We start from the raw sequence: 22,997 nt of genomic DNA, 5'->3' as shown, positions 1-22,997 counted from the left end.
TAAAGGCAGAACAACAATGCACCACCCCCCACCCCCCATGCTGCATTCATACCTTTTATACAGAACGGTGAGGTGGAATAAAGGTGCAATATTACCCCCTTGGACAGGCTGCGTAAAGGGAACTATATAGGTTGTGGATCAACAGGTTGCAGAGCAGGAGGAGAAAGTTTCAGGCAGTGAAGAAGAGGAAGAGGTTGCAGATGTTAAAGAGATTGCAGAGGATGTGGAGGATTTAGATAATAAGGAGGAAGAAGTGGAGGAGGATGCATAGGGTTAAGAGGCTGGAGAGTGTGAGACAGTGAAAAGAATGTGAGGCTTCAGAAGAGGCTGCAGTGCCTGAAGTGGTTTTATATGTAGCATGAGGAGGTTTCTGAGAATGAAGCAGGAAAAGTGCATAAAGGGACACGATTCTATATCCCCCTGTTCAGGTCGATATGTGATTCTTTTGGCACTTCTGAGATTGCTGGCATAATCACGTAGGATCACGCAGGATAGGATCACAGATTAAGACCCATGAAAATGAACCAGGTGCTTGAAGCGAGCCAGTCGCTTGGTTTTTGATCAATCAGGTGGTCTCACACACCAAACTGTCGGCAGCAAACTATCCACTGCTGACAATTCAAGTCCATCAGTAATGTGAAGAGGCAAAGACAAACACTGCGCTTGTTGCACTGTGGATTCAGTCCAGAGTCTAGATTAGGTAGCAAGAGACTGCCATCTTAAAGCACCTGGTCCATTGGAAAAAGAAAACAGAGTAAAGCCCCACTAGAGTTTGCACAAGAAAATTAAACTTTGGCAATGCTTAACAGACCATCTGCAACATGTGGACTTATTACTATGATTAACCAAACTATCAGTTTACAGTGGCCTCGTGTATTGAAATATCTGTTGCAATGGTTATAATTAGCTGGATTACAAAAGGGGAAACATATAGAGTTCACATCCTTTCCAGTGTTTTATATTGGCCCCACTGTGTATCTGACTTATTCATTAAAAGCTGAATGGAGCATGAAAAGTTTAAACTGTAGATAAAAGCCAGAGAGGACGAGAGCTACACTCCCTATAAGGCTGCTCTTATCACAGCCAGCCATCACCATCAGTCATTATGGATGTGACATACAAAGGCCATTCTCACTTGGCCAGGTGAAACTCAATTGCACTATATTTCACAGCACACACTCACGCACACACAGTGAGTAAAATAACTCCCGCTGTAAGAATGATGAGACAGACCTGCTGGATTTTATTTGAATGTCACTGCAGCAGACTGGATCTCTCTGAGACCAAATATCTCTGTTGGCATGGGGCAGTGTGGTGCATCTTCACTTAAAGCCAAAGTCTGACATTTTGGGAATTTTGCTTTCTTGTTGAGAAACAAGACATGAGATCGATACCACTCTCATGTCTCAATGCAAAATATGAAGCTACAGGCTGCAGCTGATCTGCTCAGCATAAAGACTGGAAACAGATGACATAACAAAATCCGCCTACCAGCGGATGAACACCTCATATCTTATTTGTTTAATCCGAACAAAAATAAAAGTGCAAAAACGACAAGTTGTGGTTTTAGGGGGATTACGTGCTGGACTGTTTGGTTTTTGCATGGACTGAACAAACAAGGTGCTGGCAGGCAGACTTTGTGATGTTCAGACGGAGCCTGGGTAGCTGGTTCCTCTTGTTTTCTAACCAGCTGCTGGCTGTAGCTTCATATTTAGCGTTCAGGTATTTAAATGGTATTGAACTCTGTAACTTGCAGCAACAAGGCAAATAAGCACGATTCCCAAACTATGGTTTTAAAGGAAAATTTTTGTCTATTACTGCCTGGGTCCATTTTCCATCGTTCTGTACCCACCAAAGTGAGATCAGGAAACACAGCAATGTTACTAAAAGGAGGACCGAGACATGAGCAGTCAGACAATCAGACAAGTCGTAAACAACAACTATCTAAACCGCTTTATTTAGAGGTAAAACTGAATGTCTGTAATAAATGCTAATGTGCCCTCACTGCTAAAGTATGTCAGGACAAAGGTCCAGGAAGTCTGTCTGTAAGACAGTCAGACCTCAGCAGTTAACTTGAGTACAGTGTTATTATTAGACATACAGTATGTCATAAATGCCATAGAAATGATAGTTAAAACTACTGTACTTAAAATGTTAAAATGCTCATTAAATATCAAAAATAAATAAGCAAATCCACACATTATTAGTTTCATCATAAATGTGTTACCATTGCAATAATATCATACCCACTTTAATTCCGGATGAGTTTACATTTGTCTGATATTTCCCAACATAAGTCACTGAATATAATGCACAATGAAAATGAGCAAAGCAAATGATTCCACATGCAAAAAGTTATGAAAAGCTCAAACTTAAATGTATGAAAACTTTATGTAAAACAGGAGAGCCTCTTGTGTACTGTGTCTTATTGTTTGGGCTGAGTCTAATGTTTGATGTTTAATCTCTACTTTTACAGTAATGCCCAACTATGACCAGTCCAGTGGCATGTCAGGAAGAAATGACTAGAAAATTATAGACTTTTAACAAAGAACAACATCAAAACATATTTGTGCAGTAGCCATCAAGCTTAAACTCTATCTGGTGTTAAATGGTTATGGTCCTTACAAGCACATCGCTGTTTGTCTTGAAGACAAGCCTGGGCGTGTCCTGAGTAAAGCTGTTCTGGGGTAATTTCCCACCGAGGCCATCGTCGTCTCTCGCCTGGGGGGGGAGAAATAATGGCTTCTTTTTACGAATGGACAAAATAAACAGGTGAACAGAGGCAACAAGGAAACTCAGAAATGGAAAACAACATTGAGAAAGATGAACAGAAATGGTGACTGCAAAATGGGTGAACAATCATTGGTTTGTAGACAAACCAATCAACAGGAGTCTCTGAAACAAAACCGTGTGTGAGTTTGTGTGCATGCATGTGCATGAGTGAGGAGTCTGCAAGACATTTAGATCCGACATTCAAAGTGCTGCCCACTACCACAGCAGTGTGAGTTCATTCAAACACCAATTTCTTTAAGACAAAAATCTGAAATTAAACACATTTAAAATGAAAAACAACTTTAGTGTAAAATATGTGGAATACCCTGAAGACTATAAGATCTCTTTTATAAACAGTGGCGTCAATAGCCTGAGACCACTTTCCCATTGGGAAAAGTGACTTTCCCATTGGGGAGGTGGTCTCACACACCTCGTAGATATTTGCAGCAAGTTAGTAAGAGAGACATCCAGTAATTCTTCAGTCACACACAGGCCCTGCACACCCACATGAGTGTTTTCCCTACTCTTGTCTGCTCAGGTTGAACCTAGGTGGAGCTTTTCCTGAGAAATACATTTACATTACATTTCTGTTTTAAACTTCTCATTTTGGGAAAGAGGGTATTCATATTTACGCATGTGCTTTACAAACAAATTATGGTTTGTTTTTTTTCATTTAACTAAATTGACTGAATGATTGTAAACTTAATTTTTACAATCATGTTGGCAGCCATTTTGCCACTGGTTTGCTGACACCTCTGTGGTTCTTAGTTATCAGAAGTTGCGGATATCTTCCACTCGGAATAACAACTAAGAGGCTGAAGTCTCTCCCACTCAACTGTTATTTCTATTACGGTGTGAACAACAAGACTTGAATTGAGCGTAATTAGCATTAAAGTTGGAGGTTGTCCCACCCTAACAGGTGCGACAAAGCTAACCAAGCTAAGAGCACAGGAGATGTTAATCAAGTACAGTCTGTTCACACCCACACTGTTCTGAGTAAAAGTCTAATCAGTCAAATGAAAACACCTGTGTGGGTGAATCGTGAGTTGCCTCCATCAATTTAACTGATCACATGATACTGAGCCACAGTGATAGCTAAAGTTACCTCTGTGCCAGTCAAAGCTAAAGGAACATTTGCTTTGTTTGACAGCTTTTTGTCCTAGTTTTGAACAATACAACATGAGGTTAGCATCGTGTTTTAGTAGGAAACCTCAAACACTGCCAGAAAAAAATTGGCCAGACCCTTGCAGATTTAATAAAATAATTTCAAATGAGTATTTCATATCATATGGTTAAAGCCACTTGGAGGTTGCTAAGTAAAAAGCATTTAATTTTCAATATATAATATAACTGTTTGGCTTGGAGACGATTACAACATTGTGGTAAAAAATGAAATACTGTGGTTGACTGATAACATAACACTATGCTGCAGTTTTGGGGTGAACAAATAAATCCCTGCACTTTGTGACCCTTGCCAAAAATGGAAACATGAGGTAAACTAAGATAATGTGATTAATTCCCTCAAATGGTGGCTGTTGTAATATTACAATAAAGAAAGTCCTTTAATCATTTATACCGGCTGGAAAAGGAGCCACCTTCTCCTGCACTCTGTGAGTCATTCATTATGCACAGTGTGAAAACTGAGGCAGTCGGTGCTGTTGTGCCAGGTGTGGGCAATTTTGTTACAAAGAAGTTACTGGAGGAGCTTTGACTGGCATGACGCCAAATTGCTCCATTGTGTTTCAATAAATGAAATGCACCTTTATATAATATAGACCTCAGTGTGATATAATTAGTTCATATTTTACAGCCACAGGGCACTGAGCCACAGTTATCAGAAATGAAGATTTAACCTCAATTACACATGTTCATCATGCCGTTTGCAGCCCTCAAGCTGACATTTCATCCTGAGTTTGTGCCATTGACAGGTGAACCACTGGCCTGAGCATCTTTCTTTCATATCATGTTCCCTTTAAATTGCTCGCTGCAACCTTTGATTTGTTCTGGGTAATTTGGCCCCCAGCTCTGTTCATCTCTTGATGATACCAAAGGGCAATTCTGGCGTATATTTTACATTTTTTTTGTCCAAAGACCGATTGAGTTTGCCTCTGCCTCCATCTGCTTCCCTCACCTCCAGGTAAGGTTTCCCATTCCAAGCATGACATAAATCAAATATTGCTGTCTCGTGTCTTGTGAGGCGTGCTGTTATTTGTACCGGAAAAGGATACAGTGTAAGTATCTGACAGAAAACACTGTTAGGCATCAACATTTAAAATGTAACAAGGAGGATTTTTAACTTTGTCACAAAAGGTTGGAAAAAACACAATCAGAGATTAAGGGGTCATGCTTATTTAGAAGCTGTCCGTGCACTAAATGAACAGTGGGTGTAGGGTGACCCATTTCAGCTATTGTCTCTCTCCCTCTCACACACACAGACGCACACAAATGCACCACGAGCATGGACACATCACATGGACACACTCAAAGACAGGTAAACACACATGAATCCGGGCAGGCATCTGAAGACACACACATAAACACACACACACACACACACACACACACACACACACACACACACACACACACACACACACACACACAGGCACACACAGAAAGATGCACCACTGTGCTATTATTCTGTCTCCAGTTTGTGCTCTGACCCTCTGGCCCTGCGCCAGTTCATTTGCATATTGTACTAATGAGGTGTTGGCACTGTGAACGAGGCGTGAGGCGCACACAGGGAGCCACACACAGATAAAGGAGACGCGATTAAGACAGATAGATAGATAGATAGATAGATAGATAGATAGATAGATAGATAGATAGATAGATAGATAGATAGATAGATAGATAGATAGATAGATAGATAGATAGATTTCTTTTAGAATAAATGGTTATTAAGATATTATTATCATAATATTTAGATTAGAAATACAACCTCTCTTTCCAGTCTAAACTCAGATCATAAAATCAGAAGATTTCGTAAAATGTGCAAGTGTTGTGGTCAAAGTCATTCACCACTTTGCCTTAGCACACTGGGGAAATGCAGTTTCAGTGCCAGTTGTGTTGTTCTGTTTAAAGTAGTTTTTGTTTTTTATTGCTGCTCCATCATGCCAGCAAACTGCAGCTGCCACAAACTGCAGCTGAAATTCCTTACAAGAAAGACAGAGCAGGACATCGGCCGCCGAGCTCCCCTCTGGCGACTCAGCCGTCCTGAGGGGACGTCACACCAGCTGCCACCGTGTTAGCTTCCATCTGGGCACAGATACATGTCCAGGTGTGTGTGCCCATCACCTGCCAAAAGTGCTGCATTTCCCAAAGAAAGACGCACACGGGCAGGCTTTTCCAAATCCAAAGACAAACACAGCCGCGGTGGAGCTCAGTCCAAATCCTGATATGAAGGTGCAGTCCTGGTGCTACGCAGATGACATGTAAGAAAACACACTCCAAAAAAAAAAACCCCAAAAAAACAAAAAAAACGACAAGCTTGCCTCTACTTTCCATGTTTTGACAAGCCATCCCCATAACCAGATCAGTTCTGTTTGCACTGCACTGGGGAGATTTACACACATATGCACAGGGATAATTTTAGATAACTAAGGTCCTTTTGTGCACAAACAGAAACTAGGGATTTCAAGAGCTGGTTAGATTAGGGCTTCTTTAGGGAAAAGGTTCCCAAAAGTTTTTACTTAACACAATTCAGTTTCTATTTGTGACCCTTCGTCATAAATGGAAGTGATTTTTCCCATTGCCTTTTAATGATTTTACTAGTATTCTAAAAGGAAAAAAAAAAAGCACTATAGGCGTTTAAGAATCACTTGATTTGTTAAGACTGACAAGTCAGAACCGATGCTGCCATTTTCTTTTCATTTATTTTCTTAAATATTCTGCTGGTTTTCTTTACAGCAACATATGGATCTATATAGAGCTGCACAGAAGTGGCAAACTGCTGTGACAAACATCTCTGCATTTTGTTTTAATTGCAGAGGGAATGATGCAGGGCAATTTTCTTGTACTAAATGCCTCTTTTAAGGGTGTAGCAAATGTTATATTCGATATAAGTCACTCTGGAGTAACATCTCTTTTGCATACTGAGAACTGTGAACTGGTAAATTAGTCAAAGAGGTTGCAAAGAGTATTCCCTCGCTCAAGGTCATCTCACAATACACCTCAAATGTGCTAGACGAGGTGTGTCTGCAAGTACAAAAATCAAGTACAGTCTTAACTGCACTTTTTGTACGACTCGAAACCTACAAGTTTAAGAAATGACACAAAGGCATGCAAGTTCATATGCGTGGCTCCACTTTCACAATCTCAACGCCTAGTTAGTCTGAGTTACTTTTGTCTTTATTTGAGCTGAATGGCTGGCAGCTATGAGATAATCACCTTCCTCTCTGTGCCCTGAAGCTGTGTCAGGCAGGCCTCAAGGCTTCCTAACCACCAGTGAGCCTGAGCCGCAATATGCAGACACATTACACACTTCATCATGCACACAAAATTTCCACAAGCAGCTACATTCATACACATACAAGGTACAGCACACACACACACACACACACACACACACACACACACACACACGCTCAGACACCCACTTCTCTCTTATTCATTTTGTGTGCGTGTCCTCCTTGGCAGGCGATGGAGATGCAAAGTAAATTGCGGAGTGTTCAAGAGCAGGGAGGCAACCACGGGGCTGAGCAAACGTGTCTGTGTGTGTGTGTTTGAGGTGATGTGACATTTCTGGGCTGACATGAAGCGGCACTCTGCCCCCTCGCGCCTGGAGGGAGCTCCCGGGGAAAGACACTGATGGAGGTCTGGGGTCTCCGGGGGGAAATTTCATGGTGTGAACAAAAAGCCCTGCGCTGCAGCAGAAACGACCTGTAAAACACAAGCTGGAGTCTCCTCGCTATACCTGCTTCATGCTTTTGTGAATGTTGTCAAAGCATAATACATGGCTGATATACATGCAATTGTGTATAGTATAAATATATTTAAAAATCATTATAAACATAAAATGAATGTTATCATTATAGATTTTGGGTTATTTTCATTTTTGCATGAACAAATATCATGAACCCCTTATAGATGCCACATGATAAACCAAATGAACTTCTATTTATCAGGTTCTTGAACTAGTTCTCCTCCCAGCTGCTTTTCAGTCACAACAGTCTCAAACTCAACTCAGGCCAAACTGCAGAGAAAAGCAGATTGTTGAGGGTATTGCAACAGCAACAACCAAAATTTCATCACAACACAACTGATGTCGCAGCAATGCATTCGACTCCTGCATGCAGCAATTAAAATCCAACCATTACTGATATATAGACGGCATGTTTTCTGTGTGGAATCTAAAGTCTGACTGACTAAATAAAAAAGTAAAGTATCCTCTAACATGCACCTCTTCACTGCTCACAGAGGTTAATTCATCACTTCTAATTGCCTAACTTAATCTTGGCACTGTGTCCGATGAGCAAGCATGTTTATCGGTGTATGTGCGGGTGTATAATAGAGGGAGAAACCGTACGGGTGCATGTAAAAGTGCGACAGTTGGACAACTTCAGCTGAAAGCAAAGCTCCACCCTTAATTTAAATTCCATGCCTTTCATCCCCAGAACTGTCCAAGCTGTTCTACATGTAGATTCACATTAAACTTTCCCCTTAGTCGGTGTCTTTCCACACACACACACACACACACACACACACACACACACACACACACACACACACACACACACACCATGCAAACCAAACAGGAGAAAGAGCCAAGTTGTGTCTCTGAATAAATAGTGGACAGTCAAAAGGAGAATGACAGTGAGCAGGCAGAGTGAAGTGACAGAGTAATTGAGTAGTGCGAGTGGCCGGGAAGCAGCACCTTCCATAAAAACTAATCCAACATCTTAAGGCATACAGTAAACAGGCAAATAAGTGATTAGCCTGAGTTAAACTATCAATCATCTCTCGCCACACACAAACACACACTACATAATGTGGAGTTATGCAGAGATGTGAGAAAGTAGCAGCCATAGTCACCCTAGGAGGGGATTGGGTTTCATGGATGAGGCAGCTGAAGATATTTCATGCAACATAATGCCAGAGCCGTTGCCCGCCCCCTGTAACCCCCACCCCCCTCCTCTTACCCCATGTCTCCTCTCCCCAACCCAAAGCACACGCAGACATGAGATACTTTTTTTTTCAGCCATGACAATATTTTTTTTCTGCTGTTAGAAAAAAAAAAGAAAGCCTGCAGGCCGTGTTGTTGTGGCCAACCTTGTGGGTGCATGAGAAAAGAAACGTGGGTATCGCTTACACAAATGGCCTGCATGCATGTACGAGAACCAGACAAAATACAGAATCTGAGCCGCTGTGGCAGAACAGGCCTTTCCTGTGTTTGTGATGTTTGAATATGTGCATTCTGCTGATGGATGAGGGAAACAGCCAACATGGCTGCACAGGAATGTGTGTATGTAAAAGATCTTATTTCTATAAACTGTGTGTGATGTCCTATAAATTGGTGACATTGCTTGACCGTATTTGTACATTTCTGTTCTGCTGATGCATAGATCCAGTTACAGTGATTTATTTTTATAGCTCAAATCTTAAAACTGCCACATGACACATTTATCATTTATTAATATCAATAAATGATGTCAACATCAATGTTAAGCTGTTATTATAATTGGAATAAACAAAAAAGATCATCTGCCACTTTGGCCAATTTTGGTAGTTGCACTTACTAACTATAGCATGTCAACAGAACTGAATAGCCATAGTTTAGCTCTATGCTCACAAAAAAATCACAAACTGAATAATAGATTTAAAAGTGTAGAGATAATGTTAGCTTCTTAGCTGGAACATAAAATCATATTAACAAAAGATTTGCTAAAGTTTAATTGCCCATTGGTAGAATAATGATAGTAGTAGTAGAAGCTAAGATTTGCATTATACCCAAAAAAGCTAATAAACTAGCAAGTTGCTATTGAGCTAGTAAGTGACTATACTTGTCTTTTAGTACTATTAAAAGTGACTGGTTTTCTAAGGGCTCCTGCAGGATAATAATGTAAAACTGCCAAAACCTTGTTCTTGAATTTAAGCGAGATGATGTTAGGTGACCTAAATTTGAAAATCATGTGGCCTCACCTTTAAATCTTCCGACTGTCTCATGCAATTATGTGTGTAATGTCTCAAAAAAAACAGCTGAGACTAACCCTCTCCACAAAAACAGGAAATTAAGAATGTTTGATGAGAAATAGGAACTGACACTAAATTAGCACAGTGAAAATAAAGTGTGCTGGTGCCAGGTTGAAGGTCAGAGGGGGTTCAAATATAAGGTCCTGGGTTCAATACCCAGTTCATGCAAACAATTTATTGCTTTACATCTCAGAATCATGGAAGCCTAATTCTGCCATTTGAAAAAGAATATCCACTATCTAGTTTTATTTCATTTCATATATATATATAAGTATTACGTATTATTTCTAACATTATTCTGTTACTTAGTATTTAAGAGATCACAAACCACACATAATTAGGAAAATAAACAATCCATAATCATTAAAAAAAAATCTTAAATTGGCAGAAATGGGCTTCCATACCAAATCCTTAGTGCTTAATTTTGAAGAGTCTAAGAATATTCCTGATCTTATACATTTGCAGCAATAATGATCACAATAAGTATCACATTCAGTTATGATGTATTGACATATATTTTAACAGTAACAGGGAACTGTCCTCCTGTGTAACTAAATGAAATGTGTTCCTTAAGCAACAGCTACAAGAGAGGTTTTTTTGGAAGTGGCTAACATGCTTTGTTAGGCAAAACACGAGATACTTAATTAAATATTATTGCATCAAGCAATTGAATTCTTGAACAAAGTGGCTTTGAAGTAGCAAGCAGATTGCTATTTTGCAGTTGTTGCATTACTGAATCATATTTAATTAAACAATAAAAAAATGTGTGTTATTACATTTTATTTAAATTTTTACTAAGGTCATATTGTAGCACCAGAAAAAAGAGTTTTCACTGAGTTTTCAGAGCTCATAAGATTGTCCCTGACTGATATGATCTCCCCTTTCACTTTAAAATTCAGCCTTTTCCACAACTACAACTTGTATGAGAAGCTGCCACTGCGGTGAGAGGACATGCTTTGAAACTTCTGTCAAAACTGTGGGGCTGATTAATGGAGAGAGCATAGAGAATTGGAAAGGGGACTCACGTATTTTAGTATTTTTCCACACACTTTTGTCACCACACCTCTGTCTACCTTAAATGCTATCAAAATATATTCTAGCTCCACTCTCCGTAAAAATGTAATTCATAGGTTCAGAACATAATGCAGAGCTAATGAGACTTAAAAAAAGATGCACTAAACAAACTACAAATGTACTATAAAGGATGTTCAGGAGATTGTTATATGCTACAAATCAAGGTATGAGTGAGGTAAATACATAAATCATATAACTGTTGTATGAGCTGCTTTTTATTTCTGTTTAATTGTAGATGAGCCCCACAGATTCATAGCGGGGAGCTTTGTTCACATCAGCTTTACATTAGATGTCATGTTTGCAGCCTCCCTCACTGATCTTTGAGCGATATGGAGCTGCCCTGTCAACTTTGTTGCATGTCAAATGGCACAGACCTGCATCTGCTTTTTTTCTGACCTCCTTTGGAGCTCAGAGATCAAAATAAAACTAGTTCAAAAGCTGCGTTTTGATCTGATATGAAGCTCTATAGCTCTTCCAAGTGTCACACAGTCTCCCACAAGGTTTTAATGTGTCAGGCTCTCCTTGTCATCACCGGGACCAGACAGATTATCATTTCAACATTTAGTACAATGAAAACTACAAACTTGCTATTAAAAGTAAATGAGCTAAAATGTTAAAGTAGAAAATGAAAAACATATACTATGAGCAACAGTACAGTAGACACAGGTTCAGCTTGCTTCTCATGCTTTCAGGAAAAAAGTGTCAGAAAATAAAAAGGAATTGGATATCACTAATTGAAATGAACAGACATACTCTATGTGCACCCCCCCTCTGGCTCCTGCTCCAGTGCAGTGCTTGAAAAGTGATTATGTTTGGATGAATAACTGACTTCAGGACAGACAAGCAGGAGAGTAAAACACGTCATACTCACAGCGTAATTCCTTATATATCCCAGCTTTGGTACAAGAGAGAAAGGAGATTGTTTAACTACAATCATCGGGGGGAAAACGAGAACACAATAACAACTTTGATATTTGCTGTTTTGCCTCTAATGCATCACCATGACATTTTGGAGTAGATCGCCTGAAGGTGTTTTTATTGTAAAATCCATGATTTATTCTAAATTCTTTCTGGTTAGATGTATTATGTATTATGCTTTTTTTGCCAAACCTGAAAAAGTAATGAGAGGGTTTTTAAGTTGACACTTTTAAACAAAATTTTTAGTTAAAATTACCCTTTGATGTCTTGAGTCAGAATTTAGGGTGATAATTGTTGAAGCTACAAAAGATAAAGCTCCTCCTCACAGTATAAAGACTATTAAAAAGTCATGAAAACGTCATTTAGCTCTGTCAGAAGCACAATATAGTGCCTGTTGATAAAGAGGCTGCCAGATGATGTAATAGTTTCTGGCTGCCATATTGCAGGCTTTCTACTCTCGGCAATAAAACAGATACAGTAATTGCACTTCTGAACTGTGTTATCTCAAGAGAACATACTTCATTTTGCTTGTGCTCTGACTATATGCAACAAATGAATACTGTAAACTAAAATGACTAATATTGCAGATGAAAGATAAGCATCTTAGCTAGTATCAAGGTTAGCTAACGGTCTGTCTTACAATCCTGTTTGCCCATTACTAAAGATAAGTATTAGCAAAGGTTTGAATAGGTAGCTAGTAGTGTATGCTAACATTAAGTGGTCTGCTTGTTCAAAAATGCAAAAACAGCTTTTTTAAATTACCTAAGATGACCATGTATTATTTCTGATTATTGCAGTGCTGAAGAGTATCAGCTAAATTTTGAAATGATGTCACTTTAATAGACCTTTATTAGCCTACACTGAAGAAATTTTGTTAACAGGGTCAAAATGTATGTAGGCCTAATGTTTCCCCTTCAGAAGAAGATGACAGTAAATGAAGACGTAGTTCTGTCATAGATCTGACAATAAAATAGCAAAGTGAGTAAGTGAAAAGAAAGAATTGTCACAGTGGCTTTCAAATCTAAGAGCCTATAGATTCAATCCCCAAATCATGACAGTAACTTATATACCATATGTAAAGTTCTCATGTTCAGTGACGGCATTTACGAAGTGTACCAATAGCCAGCTAAACTGTTTTAGCTGCCTGAACTTCAGACAACTGCTAACCAAGTTAGCTAACTTGTTTTAGCTAGCTAACCTTGACACTATCTTTCACCAAAGTTGTTTATTTGCCTAAACTTTAAAAAATTGTTTTAAATTTTAGGAAATATGCTCATCAGGAAAAAGTTACATTATATAACCCCATTCACTGTCATTTTTACATTTTTGTTTGTGTTGTGAAAAATTGGAGGCAAAGTTATAGCTATAGAGCTAAAGGCTAGCTGTTTCCCCTCTCCACTCTTAATGCTATGCTAATCCCGACACATGCTGCCTTGTTAACATACATACATGAAAATGGTATAAATTTTTTTATCTAACCCATAGAAATAAAAAAAACAATGTTGAATTATTCCTTGAAATGACAATAGCATCATGTCCAATCCATGCAATTTGCAACAATCATTCACCACATACTAAATTACATCTGTATATCATGAGATATAAACTCATTTGATGCTTGTTTTATGAATTTTAGGAACCATGGTGTCAGTTTTATAGTCTCTTCATGTGGTTGAAGAGAGGATATGTGACAGAGTGCAACTGCAAAGTCTCTAAAAGGTGTTATATCACAGTGTCCAGCTGAGAAGGAATTTTACCTTGTTTCTCTTAAAATAGGCTCTGCGGCAGGCGGCGAAGCACTTCTCACTGCAGAAGCTCTTCAGCTCACTCCCCATGCTCAGAGAATAGCGTTTCACACCGACCTTCTGGCACCAGGCACACATTATCTGCACATTGGATGCATCCTCGTCTAGAGATAAACAAGCAATAAGGAAAACGACTTAGGATGGAGCTCAGGTTAAGTATGTAATATAGTGGGGACACATTCTTTCTTAAATTATCTCTTTTTAAATGTTTATCCTGGACATTCAGGCCAAAAGGATCATTTAAAATATCTTTTACCTTGGACTTTATTTTTCACAATTTTATATAGGCCTAAATACCTTTTTACAAAATATTATTAGCTTCACTACAGTTTCATATAATCTTTAACAGCAGGGAATGACTGGAACTGTTATCCAAGACTCATAATTTCTTCTGTGTCTTGTACTTTGTGATCAAAGTGACTCTGATTCAAACTAGAAAATATGCTTAAGCGAGGATAAGTTACATCTATTATATTTTAAGTGTGAGTCCATGGTGGAGAATATCAACGAGAATGCAACAGCCAGATGTATTAAGCTCATGGACCAAAATGCATTAACTCCACTGATTCAACACAGCTGCTGGGCTGGCTAAATCCGCTCAAGATTCAAGCCACAAACCACTGTAGGATTTATAATGAAGCCCTGCCATGGGTAAATGTAGTAGAACTGATGGAGCCAGGAACAAGGGAGGATGCCTATTTGTGGCTGTGCTCTGTGGGTATCAGAAGTGGACAAAAGGATGCACTCCTATGATGCTAGATGTGATGGGTGTTCACACAGAGGGCTCTGACAGAAGGTGTGGTCTGAAGGTGTGATGCTAATGTGCATCCTGTGTTCAGGTCACACGCTGCAAAAGGGTCACACAGAATCTGAAATAATTCTAATAAACATAGTTTGTTAGGCAACAAAAAGGTTGGATGGAGGATGTTTTTGTTTCACAGAATAAATACATTTGACTAAAAACAGCTGAGAAAATTACAAGAAGGTGTCTGTAAGACAATTTAGACAACTTTTCCCTGAGTTACACAACTCTGATTTGAACTGTCCTGCTGCGAAGAAAATTCCACCCATCGATCCACACTCCACACACTACATGTGAACCTGCAGTTATTCATTTATTTGTGGCCCTTCCCTTTCTTGTTTCCAAATTATTTACAATGAGGGCATATTAAGGGCAGAAAGAAGGAAAGAAAAAAAACAAATCTAACAAAAATTTACTGGACATACAGTGGAGTTCACATAAATATAGACACTGAGTCCTTGTCACATTGCGAAGGTTAGGGCTATGGGATGTTAATGATAGTATGATGATTGTAGACAGTTACTGTGTTAATTGGTCAAGTATAGACTATTAGAGATAATACTTAATAATAAATGGTGACAGTTAAGAAATTCCAAAATAAAAGTATTACATTTAAAATCACATACAGTCTGGGGATGGTGATGTTTATCACATAGTGGTCTCAGACTTTTGGACACCACTGTATATAAGAAGTAATATAAAAGAAAAGTGTAAAAGAAAATATAGAAGTAGAATAGACAAATAAATATTGTCAATAGTAGTTATTACAGTATTGTTGGTCTTTATGTGTTTAGATTATCTACTATTTTTTTCTCAGTTAATGCTGCTTTGTCAAAATTTGGACTTTAATTGGAAACAACTTTTCAACTTTCCTCCTAGTGTTTCCAACTTACTGTTGGCACTACTGTCGCAAAGACCGGATGACAATATGGCTACCGCTATCAGTCTAGCTACTGTCCAAATCAAGGAAAAACCTTTTGAAAGGTAGAGAAAATACCCGGTTGTATTAATAAGTAGGGTCTAAGTTCTTAGTCACTGATCTAGTGGAAATAATGCCAACTGAACGTTGGTGTTGAACCCTCTGAAATCCCAGAGCTTTCTCCATAGTCCGACTGGCCATCAGGACTACCAAGACAAATCCTGGTGGGCCGCCACATCAGTGTGCCATAAACTTTTTACCAGCCCTGACAACCCAGTGGCAGACAGAATGGCAATGTGACAGCGAGGCTTATAGGGAACTAATCTAAATGCAGATGATAGCCATTACATTGTGCAATCAATTTTCTTCATAAAGTTTAAGCAAAAAACTTGTCTATTGCCACTTTAAGTTCTCCTTACAAAGACTAAGAGAAGGTATTTTAAAAAATAATGATGGATCTCTTCTGTCTTAAGGTTTATAGTTACCCTACCAATTGTCTAAGAAAATCTACACTTGATCTCAGCACACCCCTACTTTAACTGGAATTCATTTTATTAGAAAAAATTGTTTTTGGGAACCACAAAATGTAATGCACTGAAATCTACAATAATGGTTTCAGAACCTGTTTGTCACTTGAACCTTTGATTTAGAGGTATGTAGCTGCGTTGCTGCAGTGTGGTCAGTGTGGGCTACAAATTATTTTAACAGACCCTCTGTGACAGTGAAATGCCTCTTCTGTGGTAAACTGTGACTGCTGGTGATGAACTGCGGGCTTTTAGTGCCATCGCTGTTGCATTGAGAGGGATCCACCGAGATTCCCTCCAATAGCTCCCAATTATCACATTATGACTATGCGGGTGTGAGGGTGAAAAAACGCGGGCCCATTAGTCTTTCACCCCCGCTCATCTCCTTATCGCATTCTGGCCGGACTTTTCACCTCTTGGTGAGCTTAATGGATCTACAGGGCCATCAGATTTTAAGTAAAGACTAACTCACAATTAAGGGAACAACTCCCTGGGGCCCTAAAGACAGCACAGTGGACCCAACATGCATATTTTATGTCTTTCTGCTCTCTATCTCAGTCCTATAGTCTCTCTACCTTTTTGTGCCTGTGTAGATTGCTGCCCACGGCAGTTATAACAGAAAAAGAGAGAAATAGTTTCATTCTAAGCTGACTGAGTAGGTGGATCAGGGTTTGTACATTGCTTGGAATAATGTATGTACCACAGCGTAATGAACAGGATCGAAGCCCAACATGAAATCACAACATCTTTCACAATATCTCAACATTTTCATACAAAGAGACATCTTGAGGTGGAGTTGTTTTCGCCTTCCCACATCCTGGCACCTCGTAACAAGCCCATTTCAAAACACACACATCTGTATGAGGGGCAAAAAAAAAAACACGCCGGTAATTATGCAGCCACCATACTAAATGCCACCATCATGCGCCGTACCTGCACCTCAAAAGGTCCTTTGTCGGACTTCGCGTGGCACATGAATAATTCAGCGTATGTGTGGTGGTAGGGGGGTGGGTGGCGAGTTAAAGGGGGTGTTGGCCGGGTGGTGGGTTGGTGCTGGGCTTTAAGTGGGAACACACCATCTGTTTCCCCGCCTAGGCAGGGCCAGCGGGGACTCCTCTTGGGCGATGCCAAGGCGGCCTGCTCCCTCCGCCGGGGCGTACCAGCCTCCTGTGCCACAGCAGACGCAAGGGATAATGAAGCCTCTGTCTGGCCGAGGAATGCGGACATTTCCTCAGAGAGTTGATGGGGTAATATTGACACTTGGGCAGGTGGAGGAAAACAAGGTGTACAGCAGGTAGCTAGCTCATTAGTCACCTGTCCCTGGCTGATATGGAGTCTTTCAGGCTATTGCAAAAGCAGAAAGTTTTCACGCTGCATAAATATTCAGTTTTCATGCTAAGTGCTGGAGAATTAGCAAGTAGGTTTATACTTTCAGTGCAGTCTGTCTGGAGAACAGCTGTGGATGAAATCCATGACATTTCTTCTGGTTGGGTGTTTAAACGGACTGTGTGTTTGTGGTTGGGTATTTGGGTGAATACATCAGCAATCAGTGATGGGCTGAAAATGACCTTGATCTTTTTGGAAATTTAAAATGTAGCTTTGTTCAAAACACATAAAACAGTTGAAACTTTATGAAGCGGCAGTGAAGGTGGTCTGGTTAGGTCATTTGAGTATATTTTAATTCTGTTTTTGCTGGATGTTATCACGTTTAACTGTTCTCTTGACAAACTAGTACTTGTATTAGCCTAAACTTTTTAATTTTTCATTTAATGTGTCTCTCTAAAACGGTGTGAGTGCTCCCTACCTGCAGGGGGCTTGATCAGTGGCGGAGGGATCATGGGGACTATGATGGGCAGGTTGCCATGTTCCTTGGTACTGGGCGTGGAGGTGGACGGTGTGGTGGAGGGCTCTGTGACTCCATTCCTGGAGGCTGGCATAGACTGCGAGCTGTTGGCTCGATCCGGAGAGCCTTCGCTACTCTCTGTTGAAGCTGGGATTTTTGGCAACAAGTTTTCTAGACAGGAGAAATTGAACAAAATAAAGCATTACTGAACAACTGATGAGATGCTGCGGCACTCACTGCTTTTCTCCTGTCATAATGTAGGAGCCTGGGATGCTTAAAATTTGACTCAGTGGGTCATATTTCACACCAGAGGAAGAGACTGTTTTTAAAGGTTGGCTTGGACAAATTTATGTTTAAAACCCATGAAAACAAATCCTCCTCTATCCTCTATGATATTGAATATTAACTAAATAACATTAAAGCTGCACTAATCAATAATTTTATGTTAATAATGGGCCAAATGACTACATGTAATGTAAAAGATTAGCCCATATTGACAAACCCACAAAGAATCAGCAACTGACTCTAAAGTTCCCTTCAGCTCTGCAGAACATTTTAGCCTCTTTAAACATTTTTTTTGGTTTTATGGCTGCAACTTTTATTCGGTCTCACTTTCTTTTGACAGCATTGCTCTGGCTGCAGCAGGCAGCTGTTTTCAGAGAAAAGGCTCTAATAAACTCACTGTATACTACCTGTCCAGCAGACAAACAAAGTTAGCCACTAGCTGGTGAACATGGAGTTTTTAGCAGCTACAGACCCAGATATTTCCCTTAGGGGTGGAGAGCAGTACAGAGCTAAAAGCAGAGTGGAGATTTGGCTTAGATTGATCAGGTGGACACAAACATGCTAAAATATAAATAACACAAATAAGCAAATATTTGCTAACAAGCTCACCATATCAACTCTAAAAGGTGATAATATGTCAATGTTTTCTTCACTTCTTTTCTTCTGTTTTAACTTTGGGATTAAATAGTGCTCTCATGTTGGACCCCATCATTTATAATAAGAAGCTGTTTCTGGGCCCTTAAAACAATCACAAAGAGGTGTCACAGTCATGTGTCACCATCACAACATGCATTAGCCATGTGTCATGATCCATTCATGAGCACTTTATATTTGCATTAGTTTCATTATCGCTTTACGTATGTAGCACATGATCACCTGTTGTATAAAGAGGCATTACATTCAGCCATAAAATACTGTACATGCACTCAATTTACTGTATGGTGCTTTAAATAAAAAAGAAACAACACCAACATGGCATACTGTATGCTGGAGTTTCATACCTTTGAGGACGGAGATGTGCTGTGGCGTCTCCCCTATCTCCAGGTTGTCAGAGTCTCTGAGCTCCACCTTGTCATAGCCGTACCAGCCCAGCAGCTCGTTCATGGTGTTCTCTGCAAAACTCTGTAAGACAAACAGAGGACTGGTGAGACTCACAACAGAGGTCTTCTTACAGGAATCACTCAGACTAAAAAACAACATGCTTTGATGTAGACAATATTATACTTGAGCTGTAAATATCTTGCAATACAATCTGCTATAGTGTTGATCAGTAGTGATGTAGTAAATAAATGGTAGCAAATTAAAAGTGAGTAACCTTTAAAAAATTTTTATATTTTCACATGAAATATAAATGTAACCCAAGGATGAAGTAAATGGGATGTGAGGTCACTTGTTATGAAAGCAAATGCAACATTTGTTATTTTGCTGCATTTGTTGTGTTTCTCTAGAGACCTTGACTTCACACACCACATTTCTTCAACTAATTAGGCAGAGATATTGCGAGCTCCCTCAAAATGTAAAGATTTGCTAAGAAAACCACATGTAGGTTTTAACTCCAGGTCTTCTTCATAAGTACAGGTCACCCTAATTGGGGCTAACTCCTGTCCAAACACTGCAGTGCCATCCAGCCTAACTAATGGCCCCTGTCATTTCACAATAAAAGAGGAGGATTGTATCACAGAGAATGGGAAACTATCACAGCACACTCACTAGAATAGAAAAGGTATCACAATACAGGACAAAAAAAAAAACACTGCATAGTAAAGGCAGAGTTTTGATGTTGTTACTGACATGTTTAAGTTTGCTTATTTCTTAAGCCTCCCTGATTGGTTGGAAATGTTGCCACTGTAAATGGCTCAGGGTTTAAACAGACCGAGGGGACCATTGATTCATTCACTCATTTCATCTGAAGGTGAGGGACCCAACCACATGCCAGAGATTATACATATTTCTTTGTCAAGGCTGAGATTTTATTCATTTATAATGATTTATTTGTTTTATAGTATTATGGTATAGTTTGTTCTGAGTGGGCCTTAACCCCTAAGCCATTTTGTTTCCCTTTACGCATTTGTAGGGTTTAGGTTGTTAACATCCTAACCACACTGACTATCTTTTTAAACTGAGCGAAGAATTCAAACCCAAGAGTTCGTATTTCATATACTATTTACCTAAATGGAAATATTCTCAATGTACATTATTTTATACACACATTCATTACATTCAGCCCAACATGTTTGATGTCTTTGGAAACTTTGGGACCTCTGCTGGAATTTAAAATAAATGTATGTGGATTTGAACAATGTTTAGCTGCACAGCATGATTGACCACAGTTGGGCCACTGACTGTTACAGAAAGAGTTTTGGGAAATATGCTTGTCTATGTTTTGCCAAGAGGTAGATGAGAAGTTCAACACTACTGTTAAATCTGTTTATTCAAGGGTCCTGGAGGTGGTTAGCCTAGCTTAGCACATAGATGAAACCTAGCCTGGCTATGTTCAGAGGTGACAAATCTGCCTACCAGCACCTCAAAAGCTCACTAATGAACTTGCCAAGAGCTTTAGCCATTGTTGTATTTACAGTACAAGAGGTTAAGAGACGCCCTCTGAGAAGCGCTACTTCTTCAGGGCAGACTGGGCGCTACAGTGGCTCATCAACCGCGCCAGGGCTAGCTGGTTAGCATGCTAACTTTAGTAGAAGAAAGGAAGTGATAGAAATAGAAGCAAACAAGAGGGTTGCTTTAAACAGCGGGAGAGAGCTCTTAGTGAGGGAAGGAATGAAGTTTGATACTGAACTCGCAACGTTTCTTTTAGACTGGTAATTAACAGCTGGTAATACTAACGTTAGCTATGTAGCAATAGCAAAACAGCTCCTTTAATCTGAACAAGAGCATATACAAAACAACAAGCTTTGGTTTTATGAAGGGTTGTGTTTCTTGGCTGAACGCAGTAAGGTCCTTCATTGTTTTTGTAAAGATTAAAAAAATATACCATGTTAATTAGTGAGCTTTATAGATGGCTGTAGTTAATTTACAATCATTTTGCTAAAATAAACGCCTATAAAATAGAATAAATCGCCTGCTGGATTTAGCTTCATATTTAGTGTAGGCTAAAATACAAGAGTGAAACAATCACAACAGAGTAGAAACATTAATAACTCACTGAGCAATAAATAATAATTAACAGTTAAGAAAATATCATAATCCAGTAAACAGTATAGCCTATGTCATGTCCTTCCACCCACTTTGCTTTGAGCAAGAAAGCAAAGCAGCACAGCAACACAGATTAATGTACGTATGCAAAAAGGAATAAAACTTTATGCAGGTGAAACATTAAAGTATTTCCTCCATAACAGCCTCTCACAACACAGTCAATAAACACTGTACTCACAACAAAACCATAACCCTTCTAATGCATACAGCCCATTATCATCGTACTCGGCTCAGCTGGAACATTCCCAGAGGCATTTATTCACTGAACCCTAAACTATGGTAAATGTTTCAGCTATCATTTGACTGTAACACAGAGATGAAAATGTTTTTCGTGAAACAAGCCACAGTAACCGGGGATGAATCAGCTGTAATTATTTGGTCTGTGTGATAAAGTATTAGTCACAGGTCGCTAAACTGTCAGCTTAGAGGAAAAACTGGTCCTTGGTACTTTGAGATGAATTTTTCTAAATGGATGGATGATCATTTTCTATTTTTCAAGTTATTCTTATAATGATAAACACTTGAAGATTAAATATAGCTTTAGGTATGGGACGTGCCTGTCAATTCGCATACAGAAACAGCTCGTACAATCATATTACAAGTTTGCAAGGACCGTGTGCGTTGCCACCGAGATGACCCAGCTTTTCTTATCGCTGGTGGGTTTGTTCCAGATCAAATTGACAAGACATGTGTCAGTTCATTATTTTATAGCCAGTCCCACTATACCCTGTACATTATCTCATCATGGCAGCAGCCGTCACCCATCAGTCACTACATCAAGCAGTTAAACGTCAATTACAAACAGCTCCTGTCGATATGTTGGAGCCAGAGTGATCATGTTGGAGTGGTTTAGTGCCACCCAGCACATCTGACTCTTAGCTGATGTAAGTTTAACAGCAAAATATAGACACACACACACACACACACACACACACACACACACACACACACACACACACACACACTGTATATAGACATACATCACTGCATTTTCCATTGCATTCTGAATGAAAAGGTGCAAAAAGCAAATTCAGATTGTGGCCTAACCTGAACAATGTCATCTCTTCTCCCAAACACTACATTTAAACTATTGCCAGTGCTTCATTCAGTAATTGTGTCTGATGATGTGGCATCAGCACATTGCACACAAGGTTCATGTCTATTAACCAGGCTGGTCTATGATGTTTCATACCAAGAGAATGAGACAGAAAACAAGTTCTAACTCGCGTGAGTCCAGCTTTCTCTGAGGACTGTTCATTCACCGCTGGAGGCAGGTCTGAAGTATTGATTCATGATTTCCTGTGGGTGGAAAAGAAGCCGTATCTGAAACCAGGATTTAATTTGGGCAAGTGAATCTTCAAGGTGTGTTGTCACAAATAAAATGTCCTATGTTGCTCTAAAAAAGGAAAGAATGAAATGGCCTGAATGGCTCATCACACACGCTGACACAGCATGACCTGGAGCACAGAGCCTGTCTGTGTCCACAGCCTGCAGACAACAGGTTAGTCCACTGACTCAATTACTTGATACAAATCCAATTACCACAGCACCAACACAAAGTGCAGTTTGGATATTGCTTACAGTGGTATTATAGTAAGGGAGTTACAAGTGGGAATGAGCACGCGCACACACACACACACACACACACACACACACA

General features: G+C 39.6%; 1 protein-coding gene across 1 annotated transcript in view; it reads right to left on the bottom strand.

Annotated features, from left to right (window-relative positions):
• Window positions 1-22,997, bottom strand: part of sobp (sine oculis binding protein homolog) — a 38,023-nt gene that overhangs the window by 5,094 nt on the left and 9,932 nt on the right. Inside the window, exons 3-7 of the mRNA XM_022751144.1 lie at window positions 19,135-19,277; window positions 17,810-18,019; window positions 13,713-13,864; window positions 11,909-11,932; window positions 2,626-2,721 (exon numbers count right to left, since the gene is read on the bottom strand). Of these exons, the coding sequence (XP_022606865.1) occupies window positions 2,626-2,721; window positions 11,909-11,932; window positions 13,713-13,864; window positions 17,810-18,019; window positions 19,135-19,277 (625 nt within the window). The remainder of the gene's footprint in view (window positions 1-2,625; window positions 2,722-11,908; window positions 11,933-13,712; window positions 13,865-17,809; window positions 18,020-19,134; window positions 19,278-22,997) is intronic.

Source organism: Seriola dumerili, unplaced genomic scaffold, assembly GCF_002260705.1.
Source record: "Seriola dumerili isolate Sdu_G_001 unplaced genomic scaffold, Sdu_1.0 BDQW01000149.1, whole genome shotgun sequence".
Taxonomy (NCBI): domain Eukaryota; kingdom Metazoa; phylum Chordata; class Actinopteri; order Carangiformes; family Carangidae; genus Seriola; species Seriola dumerili.
This window is presented reverse-complemented; position numbering and strand designations above follow the sequence as displayed.